General features: G+C 42.0%; 1 protein-coding gene across 2 annotated transcripts; it reads left to right on the top strand.

The window, feature by feature from the left end:
* Positions 1-240: 240 nt before the first annotated feature.
* On the top strand, positions 241-9,914 carry BCDIN3D (BCDIN3 domain containing RNA methyltransferase). 2 transcript variants are annotated; one of them, XM_079139765.1, is made up of 2 exons: positions 241-2,392; positions 5,594-9,914. In XM_079139765.1, exons 1-2 carry the CDS (start codon positions 2,156-2,158, stop codon positions 6,161-6,163), a joined length of 807 nt encoding a protein of 268 aa, XP_078995891.1. In that variant the 5' UTR covers positions 241-2,155; the 3' UTR covers positions 6,164-9,914. The 2 variants fall into 2 exon arrangements, 1 of the variants encoding a protein (XP_078995891.1); XR_013763807.1 differs by lacking the exon at positions 241-2,392 and adding an exon at positions 2,704-5,501 and having other exon boundaries at positions 5,594-5,712.
* The last annotated feature ends 1,601 nt before the right edge of the window (positions 9,915-11,515 follow it).

Raw genomic sequence — 11,515 nt, 5'->3', positions numbered from 1 at the left:
GCCCCTGAGATCAATCTCTGGTACCCCACCAAACAAAACAAAACAAAACAAAAAATGGCAGACTGCTTGCCCAGGCATGCTTGCTCCCTGGATTCCCTTTGCGGGAACACCCTCCTGCACAAGTGCAACTTTGACTTGCTGATCTGTAACAGTGTGTAATGCACAAAGCTACTCTCCCTGCCCTTTCCATTGCAGCCATTTCCCTGCCTCCCAATTACTGTCAGTCTGTGAACATCCTAGCTAGCCATTAGTTCATCCGTCAGCTTGCAAGTATCCTTCTCCGTTATTGGTCCCATTAGCCCGGCAGAATTCAACTGCTTCACGGAAGCTACCCTGCCACCTTTTCTCTTGCTTTTCTCTCCTACACACTTGCTTACTTTCTCCTCCTCGCTTTTCCACTCTCTCTAGCGCATGCCCTTTCTCTTTCCCTTTCTTTTCCTCTCATTTTCTCTCTTACCCTGCAGGGAGACACTTTGTTTGCTTAATAAACTCCCTTATGTGATTTCCTGTGTCCGGCGTGGTTTTCGTGGGATTCCTTACACAGTGTTAGCACAAAAAGACCAGGCCAGGAAGCAAATCTCACAAATCATCTCAGCTGTTTATCCAGAAATGAAGTTTTATGCAGGAACAGGGTGATGCCGGTGGACCCACTTTCCTGGTAGAAAAATGAGCCACTGAACAAAGAAAGGTACTGGGCTTATATAGGTTATTCTGAGAGGTGGTCTAGTGAGCGTATCAGTTTTCTTGGGCACTCAAGATTATGGGATCTGTTTTATTGACAAATGAATGTGTCAGTTCAATTCACTCAGGAATTTGAACTTTTTGGATCAGGGGTCTGTGTGCATCCGGAGACTTACTCTGAAGGAGATTAATGCCTCCCAGAGACTGTCACTTTAGGGGAGGATTTTTCATTTTCCATATCTAATAAACAGTGGTTCACTTTACGCTTTGAATATAGCCCTTGCTGCTCTACCAACTGCAACTTATTTTTTAAATCCACATTTTTTTCTCTTTCTCTCTCCCTGCTACTTCTTAACCCCTCCTCCTCCTTAAGCTTAGGGAAAACAAGATTACCTTTCTTCCCCATCCTAGGCATTTTTATCCATCCTTGAGTACACACCCACTACAGGAAGGAAGTAATCCAGACTTTGGGGATGGTACCAGAAAATTCCAGAAATGAGAATCTCCCAAATCAATAAGTGAATTACAACTCCCAACAGAGAACATGTGGAATGTAGCCTTTAAGTCACCTCTTTAAAAGCCAGTCCTGCTGATGGGAAGAAACCACAGCCTTTGGGACAGGAGTCCCCTGTGTTTATCCTTTGCTAGCAAAGCAATTAACCTTCTTTTTCCTTTTTCTCAAAACTTGTCCTTTTATTGGATTGGCATCAGGAACAAGGACTGAGCTTTTGGCAACAGACCCACTTCTGAGCACGTGTTTGATTTCTTGCGCACTGGTACTTAGAACACTACTCACTGTACATTATGTAAAAAGAATCATAATTATGGTCCTTTCCTTAACAGGTTTCTGTGAGGATTAATAGATGTAAAGGGCTTAGAAGGTAAATTCAGGATCTTAGGGCATGGTCCTTGCCTCTGAATGAGTGCAACTGTCTACAGTTGCCTTGTCCACCCTGTCCCCCCTGGCAGGCAGGGTCATCTGAGACTTCTGGCACCAGTAACCTGTAGCTCCTGGCTACCCTTTCCTCAAACCATGTTTGGGGCACAGTTTAACTGTGTAAATCCAAATAGTTTCTTTTCTCATGGTCTCGCTCTATGAATTTGTAAAGAAAGGAAGTTAGACCAAGACTGATTTCCAAGATCCCAACAAAGTCCTTGGTTCTGGTCAAGCGGTCCATTTCAAACTGTGGGCCTGGGCTTGTGGGATTTCTGCGCTGTATCCTCCCTGTAAACAGTGGATGACATTGCTAAACCCGTCCTAGGGCTGTGGCCAGGGTTATAAGATAAAGCTAGACCCGGGCCTCAACACAGAACCAGGCACACAAAGAGTGCTCGGAAAAGGAACCTTCTCACCTCCGCACTGCGGCCCGCTCTCCGTCCCTGACCACTCTGCGCACGCGCGGGCGCCGCAATCGCCCTCTGACCGCAGGATGCCGGCTTCCGGTTCCGTAGGCCCGAGGCGGGGCTGAGGCTAATGGCGGCGTCCTCCAAACTGGCGGGAGGGGGCGTTGAGGAGAACACGGCAGAAGAGGAACCACGGGTTCTGGAACCCGGGGCCGCTCCATTCGGAAATTTCCCTCATTATTCCCGCTTCCACCCTCCAGAGCAACGGCTTCGCCTCCTGCCCCCGGAGCTGCTTCGAAGGCTCTTCCCTCTCGAGCGTTCCGAGGCAAGGCCAATCCTGGGGCTCGACGTGGGGTGTAACTCCGGGGTGAGTGACGGGCTAGGGATCCGAGTAGCGGGAATGAGGAGTGGTTGGCTGTCTCCACGTCCTGTGTGGGTCTGGCTAGGGCGTGGCATCACACCACCAGAACTCGCCCAAAATAGGCTTAAGACGTAACATTGACCGGACCCCCTGCGGTTCGTCCTGCTAGCAAAGGTGCCACTACCATCTCTTAAGAATCTTGAGGAATCCTCAACCACATTCCAAGTTCCCGCTTTCTCGCCCAGACCCGGGGAGGGCTAAGGTACCTGAACTGGCGCTTGCCTCTCAGCTTGACTAGGGAGAGGCGGCTTCCTGTAGCGATAGAAATATGCCTGAAACTAATACTCATGTGTGCCATGCTGTACAGTGCAGGATGGGCCCTGGAGCCAGATGGAGGCCTTGCTACACTTCTTACTATTGAGTGTTCTTAGACATAAAATAATTGTAGTTAAACTACATGCAAAACATGGAAATGCCTCTCGCCTATTTGTAGCCAGTGGGATATCCTAGAGGAGCAGGCAATCTCACTCCATGATGGCAAATGCTTCAAAAGTTGGTTCCCCTACTCCACATCTTCATCACAGCAGAGTAGGGGCTGGAAGAGGTGCAGAGAATTTTACTGTCGATGGCCTTTGGCAAAAAAGACTTTAGTGCAGGATTGAAGACAGTGAGGGACACAGGAGAACATCTGGATACAGTCCAAAGACTGGAATGAGCAGATGTGTGGGTGTCAGGTGTCCCCTGCACACATTTCTCCACCATTATGATACAGGAAATCAGAGGGGCAAAGCAATGGAAAAGAGACATTGGGCTTATGGCTTGGAATTTCATAAAAGGAATTAAGAAAACACCATAGATTTTAAAGTTGAATAGTATATCTTATACATATTAGAAGCAAGGACATAGTTGGAATTAACTAAAGGAGTGGTCCCAAATGTGACCATGCATTTTAAAGAGCTTTCTATTTTGCACTTTTTAAAAAATGTTTATATTTGATTTTAAAAAAAATGAAAATACAGGGGGTGGGGTCATGGCTCAGTGGTAGAGTGCTTGCCTAGCATGTGTGAGGCACTGGGTTCAAATCTCAGCCCCACATATAAACAAATGAATAAAATAAAGGTCTATCAACATTTTTAAAAAATCAAAATACAAAGGCTACAGTTGGCTTTTCTATCGGTTCTGCACCTGTAGATTCAACCAACTATGGATTGAAATTATATTTTTTAAAAAAGTGTACTGAACATGAACAGAATTTTATCATTATTCTCTAAACCACACAGTTTAGTAAACAACTATTTACATAGCTTTTATTTTTTAGCAGGGTATATAAGTAATTCTAGAGAGAATTCAAAGCATATTAGATATATGTAGGTGGTACTATACCATTTTATATAAGGACTTCAGCATCCTTGGATTTCAGTATCCTCTGGGATCCTCAAACCAGTTCCTTCCCCATGGATAACAAGAGATGACTTTATAGTAAAAAGTAAGTCTCTACTAAATCCTCCTTTTCCCCGTACACAATGGCACAGATGTACGTAATTGCTTGGGTATTCATCCTGTGCACACCCCAGCATTTACATGTTTAAATATCCCCCATCTTTTTTAAAAAAGTTTTTTAGATGTTGATAGACCTTTATTTTATTCATTTATTTATTTATATGTGGTGCAGAGAATCAAACCCAGTGCCTCACACAAGATAGGCAAGTGCTCTACCACTTAGCCACAACCCCAGCCCCTCCCTCATCTTGTAATTTTACTAATAGAAGCACACTATTTTGTACCTTGCTTTTCATTTAATTACTTGGGAAATATCCATGTCTTTTTTTTTTTTTTTTTTTTTTTTTTTGCATGGTGCTGGGGATCCAGCCTGTCACTGATGGGATGAAGTGACTAGTTAAATGGGGCCACATTCGAGATCAGATAAGGAGAGGAAGACAAGGAAGAAGTGAACAGAGAATGGGAAGAAAATAAGCACTGGATTGGGGCCTTGATACTAATTTTTTAACAGTGCCATGATTTGACAGCTTATTAGAAATACAGTATCTCAGGGCTCGGAATTTGGCTCAGTGGTACAGCACTTGTCTGGCATGTGTGAGCAATGGGTTTGATTCCCAGCACCACAAAAAATACACTCATACATACAAATATCAGCCCTCACCCCAGATCTACTAAATCAGCATGTATATTTTAGAATAATCTATAGGTGATTTAGGTGTCCATTAAAGTTCGAGCAACTGAGCCAGGCATGGTAGCACACATGTGTAAACCCAGCTAGTCAGGAGGCTAAGGCAGGATAATAGCAAGTTGGAGGTCAGCCTGGACAACTTAGTGAGACCCTGTCTCAAAATGAAAAATTAAAAGGACAGGGTTATCTTGGTGGCCTTGTGTTCAATTCCCAGTACTGGGTGGGGGGTGGGGGGGGGGTAAGCTTAAGAATCCTGATACAGAGGAAGAAACCTAATGTAAAAAACTATATAGAAAAACACAAATTAGAGTTAATTATAATGGTAATAGAAATCAAAGTTAGCAAAAGGACAGAGTGACTTAAGAGTCAAGAAGTTGCTAAAATGGTGAAAATCATAAATCATAAATCATTGGATTTAGCTAGAAGGAAATCAGTAGTGACTTTTGGGAATGATGGCTGCAGAAGCAGAATAAGTCTCAGAAGGAGTTTATGAAGTGTAAAACAGTATGCAAACTAAAAGGTGTAGAATGAAGGCTAAAGGAGGATTTTTGGAATCCATACCTTTCCTAACACAGGTCTGAGAAACAGGTTTTTGTAATATAGTGCTTGCTCTATTCTTCACCTTCCTGGTAAGGGACACTGGTTATGCTTCTGGGACCCTTTCCTTTTCCCTTGGGTCTGAGATACCCAGAAAAAGATAATGAATTTACCAGCATATTACTTAAGCCAGAAAATATTGTTCTAGGCTCCCTTGCAGCATGATTAGGCTATCACTTTGAACCATACAACCTAACCAGCAGTATCAGAAAAATATAGGGAAGATGCATTACAGTCTATGACCCCTGGAGGGCGCGGAGAGTCTGCTCAAGAAAAACTACAACCTCTGTAGGTTATGATTTAGGAGCCTCACATCTTATAAAGCCAGAGGTAAATATGGCAGTCTCAGAGGATGAGAGTGAGCTTTCTCTTACATTCACTGTTGAAAACTGCAATGACAAAGCTCTTTTGGATTCCTCTAGGATCTGAGTGTGGCTCTATACAAACACTTCCTTTCCTCACATGATGGGGAGAACTGCTCAGATGCCTCCAGAGAACTCCGTCTCCTATGCTGTGACATAGATCCAGTCCTGGTGGAGCGAGCCAAAAAAGAATGTCCTTTCCCCGATGCCTTGACTTTTATCACCCTGGACTTCATGAATCAAAGGACCCGGAAGGTTCTCTTGAGCTCTTTCTTGAGTCAATTTGGACGTTCAGTTTTTGACATTGGCTTCTGCATGTCAATAACCATGTGGATTCATCTGAACCATGGGGACCATGGTCTGTGGGAGTTCCTGGCCCATCTTTCCTCCCTCTGCCGCTACCTCCTCGTGGAACCACAGCCCTGGAAGTGTTACCGAGCAGCTGCAAGGCGTCTCCGAAAGCTGGGACTCCATGACTTTGATCACTTCCATTCCCTTGCCATCCGAGGTGATATGGCCAATCAGATTGTGCAGATCTTGACCCAGGACCATGGCATGGAATTGGTATGCTGCTTTGGCAACACCAGTTGGGACCGAAGCCTTCTACTCTTCAGGGCATCTGATCCCTGAGTCACTGATAGAAGAGAAAGAAAGGAACAGATTAAGATTCTGGAGGCAGTAAGATGGAGAGGCAGAAAGAGATACTGAAAAGATTTTAAACTGAGTATTTTGTTCACTGCCCTGGAACAGTGAGACAGCCTCAAAACCTAGCAAAAGATTTTGGCAAAATGTCCAAGGCATGCAACTGAAAGAAACAATGTCTGTTCCCCATTATTTGGGACAATCCCTGAAGAGAATGAATCAGTGAGCAAGGGTATCTGGACAGAGTATGATCCTTAGTAGTAGGACATGGAACAGACTATTCCTAGGTTTCTGTTTGTGGTACTGGTGATTAAACCCAGGGCCTGTGCATGGTAGACAAATGCTGTAGCACTGATCCACATACCCAACCCTTAAAGGTCATTAAAAATTAGACCAGGCTAAGCCAATCATGATTGCTGGCACAAGCATGTAATCTCAATGACTCCAGAGACAGGAGGGTTCTGAGTTCAAGGCCAGCCTCAGCAAGTTAGTGAGAAACTGTCTCAAAAAAATAAAAAGGGGGCTGGGGATATAGCTCAGTTGGTAGAGTGCTTGCCTTGCAAGCACAAGGCCCTAGGTTCAATCCCCAGCACCACAAAAAAAAAAAAAAAAAAAAAAAAAAAAAAAAAAAGGGCTGGGAATGTCTTTCAATAATAAAGCATTCCTGTTCAATCCCAGGTACAAAAAAAAAAAAAAAAAATTAGACCAGACCAAATGTAGCCTTAGAAGATATCAGTTCCCTGGGCTCCTTAAATCTGATCTGATTTCTTCAGGTGTTTTTCTGGACTAATTAGACCTGCCTTTGGTCAAAACTCACAATGCAATCTGTAATGAAAAGCCACTGGCCTGACCAAAAGAAGTGGTTAGTAGGGAAAGTATCTTATCTTTTTGTGGCAGGTCAAGTCTCTAATATGCTCAGGCTTGGCATAGCAATTACAGATACTAGGAAAGATGTATTAACTAGTATTTAAAGATGTTTAAAAGGTTTAATTATGAACCCAGAGGTGATGGTTCAGGTCTGGAATTAAGACTTAGAGATCTATTCTATCTTGTTATAGTCTTTTATGGTGGTAAACTATAACAAAATTCACCATGCTGACCATTTTTAAGTGTATAATTAATGTGGCATTCACCATGTTCATAGTGTGGATTCTAGTTGTTTTTGTTTTTTGTTTTGCTATTTTGGATACTAGAGATTGAACTTGGGATGCTCTACAACTGAGCCAAATTTCCAGCTCTTTTTTTATTTTGAAACCAGGTCTCTCTAAGTTGCTGAGGCTGGCCTCAAACTTACAATCATCCTGCCTAGCCTTCTGAGTCACTAAGATTACAGGTGTGTGTTGCTGAACCCTGAAGAATTCCATTTTTAACAGGTACCTCAGGTTATTATTTTTTCTTTTTTTAAAAATTCTATTTATTTTTATGTGGTGCTGAGGATCAAACCCAATGCTTCAACACATGCTAGGCAAGTGCTCTGCCACTAAGCTACAGCCCAGCCCTCTCAGATGATTCTGATGCAAGCAGTAGAAAACACTTAGAATGCTTAGGGTTCTTTAGGATTCCATTCAGCCTTTGACATATTTTTCCTTGGGTGATTTCTTTTCCCATGCTTTTAACACCTACCTACATGTTAATGGTCCCTGAATATACTGGTTAGTCCTACCCCACAGTTTCAGATTAATATTTTTCCTGTTTTATAATCAATCCCATTAAATAAATTCTTAAGGCATCTTAAATTCAACATATCACAAAAGCAAACTCGATACCCTCTTTCCAAATCTAATCCTGTCACAATTTGTGGCATCCACTGATTGCTCAAATCAGAAACCTCAGTTGACTCTTTGCCATGCTGAAATAATCATGAAGTCCAGCCAATTCTTTTTTGTTTGGGTTTTTGTTTGTTTGTTTGGTTTGGTATTGATGATTGAAACTGAGGCATTCTACTACTGAACTATATCCACATTTATTTTTTATTTTGAGATAGGGCTGGCTGAGGCTGGCCTCAAATTTCAATCCTCCTACCTCAGCCTGCGAGGTACCTGGGAAATCCAGCCAATTCTACCAATAACATGTAAATTTCATTCATTCCATCCATGTGACTGATGCCTACCAGGGGTTTCTATGTTAAATCACCTAACTTCCATTCCATTCCCTGCTTTGCAATCATGGTCTACTCATCTGTACAACTGAAATAATACAGTCCATTGCAGTGAGGTATGCCGGTAATCCAGCAGCTTGGGAGGCTGAGGCAGAAGGATCACGGGTTCAAGGCCAGCTCAGCAACTTGGTGAGACCCTGTCTCAAAATAAAATATAAAAAAGGTCTCAGGGTCAGTGGGTAGACACCACCTGGGTTCAATCCCTGGTACCAAAACAGCAACAACAAAACCTTCCTTTTCCTGTGCCTAAGTGAGCTAAACAATGTGAAAATATTTTGCAGAATATAGTGTTAAGCAAAAAAATATGGTGCTATTACCTTCTGATGACACTCCAAGCATGGTGCAAACTACAGTTATACCTGGTAGACCGAAGGTTTATGAGGAAAAAAAAATCATAGAAAACTTGCATCTTACTATGTCTAATTACTTTTTCAGAACGTAGTAATAAGTTCAGCTTTAGCACTGTAGAGCTTCTTTTTTTCTTTCTTTCCTCCTTTTTTTTTTTTTTTTTTTTTTGGTACTGGGGATTGAACCCAAGGGCACTTAACCACTGAGTCACATCCCCAGCTCTTCTTTTTTTTTTTTAATATTTTATTTTGAGACAGGGTCTTGCTAAGTTGTTTAGGGCCTAAGTTGCTGAAGCTGGCCTTGAACTTGGGATCATCCTGCCTCAGCCTCCTGTGTCCCTAGGATTGCAGGCGTGCATCACCACACCTAGCACTAATACAGAGCATTCAGATGAAGCCATGTTGGGAGGGAGGGATATGGAGTTAACGGAAATAAGACCAATTATTTTTTTCTTTTAATACCTTAATTTTGTTTATTTAGTTTTTTTATGTGGTGCTGGGGATCAAACCCAGTGCCTCATGCATGCTAGTCAAGTGCTGTACCACTGAACCACAACCCCAGCCCAAGACCAGTTTTTAATGATCTCAGTGATCACAGTGGTTACAGGGGTGAGTTTACCCATTCTCTATAGATCTTAATTTAGGAACACCTATAAACCTTTTGATCCTGCAAGGTGCTCTCTCCTATCACCCTTCACCAAGGTGATGCAAAGAAATTTTTATGGGGCAGAGGTAAGCAAAATAATAGACCCCTAAGATGTCCACATACTGTTTCCTGGAAACTATAAATGTTATCCAGGCTGGGTTCAGTGTAGTCCCAGTAACTAAGGAGGCTGATATAGGAAGATTTAAGTACCAGCCCATCCTTAGCAACTTGACAAGACCCTGTCTCAAAATAAAAAATAAAAAGGACTGTGGATGTAGCTCAATGGTAAAGCACCCCTGGTTTTGATTCCCAGTACCAACAACGACAAACAAAAAACAACTACGAATGCTAACTGAGATAGCAAAAGGGACTTTGCAGATATGATTAGAAGATGTAATGACAGAAACAAGAGATTGGAGTGATGAGAGGAAGCCCTGCCTACAAACCAAAAAATGCAGGCAGCTTTCAGAAGATAGACAAGGCAAAGAAATTCTTCCCTGGAGCCTCCAAAAGGAATGCAAAAACTTTTGATTTTAGATTTTTGGCCTCTAGGACTATAAGAATAAATTTGTTGTTTTAAACCACTAAGTTTGTGATGATCTGTTGTAGCAGTAAAAGTAACACAGGGGCTCCAACTAAAATGAGACTGGAGCCAAGTAGCACCTGTCCCAAACAACTTGATGATGGCAAATGGCCCCAGTGACTAAATAGATATACAGAGGCTGTGTCTACTCTGTGTCTACTTGGTTAACTGAGAACATTTAAAACCACACACCACTTTGGGAGATGTTTCAGTATCTGAACCTGACTTGTTTCCTAGTAACATTCTATTGGCCAAGCAGTTACCTGACCTGTTGAGAGGGACCGTTGTATTTCAAATCTGTGGCAGTTAGTGTAAACGAAAATGTGTAATTAGCACTCATAAAGATGAGGCCCTGGTACCAAGAAGATAATGATTGCATAATGGTCTTAGAGCGCTTGGAGTCAGACTATATCTTTGGCCCCAGAATATCTTTGGCTTAGGAGTCAGCACCAAGAATAATGAGCCGTGTGTGTGTGTGTGTGTGTGTGTGTTTTACTGAGGATTAAGCCCACTGATGCTCTACCACCAAGCTACATTTCCAATCCTTTATATTTTTTTTATTTTGAGACAGAGTCTCACTAAATTACCAAGGCTAGCCTCGAATTTCTGATCCTCCTGCCTCAGACTCCTGAGTTGCTGGGATTGTAGGTATGTACCACCTCTCTGGACTATACTGAAATAGAGAATAGTCCTGGACATACTTTAACTTTTTACCACGGGCTACATCCCCAGTCTATTTTTTTTATTTTAAGACAGGGTCTTGCTAAGTTTCTGAGGCTGGTCTTGAACTTGGAATCCTGCCTCAGCCTCTGGAGTTGCTGGGATTACAGGATACAGGCACACGCCACCTCACCCAGCTCATACTTTAACATTTTAAAAAATATATTTTATATAATCTGATCACCTCCAAAATGTTATAATTTCACCATGCAGTCAATATAAAATTGAGATACTTTTATATACTAAGTCTTCAAAGTCTGGTATGCATTTATACTTACACTTCAACTCCACTTGTACCAGTCATGGCCAATCAAGAAGTACTACTTAATTCCTTCCAAATATTCAGCATGTTTTTAGTTGCTATAAGGGTAAGGGGGGAAAGTAGATAAAAACAATCCCAAATATCCAAAGGTTAGATTCAGTTCACTCAGAAAGTCGGTTTAAAGTTGAGAAAAGGAGAGGCTCATAGAAGGTAATATTTTATCATACTAGCTTCAGAAATGGAAAAGTCTTTGTGGGCTGCAGTGGGCATGGAAACTTTCTCACAGATGTGGGACTTGAGCCGTCTCTGAAAGGAATATAGCTTGTAGAATGAAGGACAAGAGGGAAAAAAAGCATTTCCTGTAAGCCTAGAGAAAAGGATCTCTTGGAAAGGGCACACAGGCATGGGTGTTTGCACATTCAGAATAAAAAACATGGGCTGGTTTAGGCTGGATGCAATTCTTTTATCCAGTAACAGTGATCTTCGCTGCTTAACTAGATTCTGGATGGAATATTTATTTATACGTAAAGAGAAAACCATAAACACACCAGAAAATAACATCAGTTTAAAAAAATGGAGTACTTAAAAAAAAAAGCCATAAGGAAAATATCAATAAATTTGACT

The sequence above is a fragment of the Sciurus vulgaris genome, assembly GCF_902686455.1.
Source record: "Sciurus vulgaris genome assembly, chromosome: 5".
Lineage (NCBI taxonomy): Eukaryota > Metazoa > Chordata > Mammalia > Rodentia > Sciuridae > Sciurus > Sciurus vulgaris.
The sequence above is the reverse complement of the archived record's forward strand: the minus strand, read 5'-3'. Positions and strand labels throughout refer to the sequence as shown.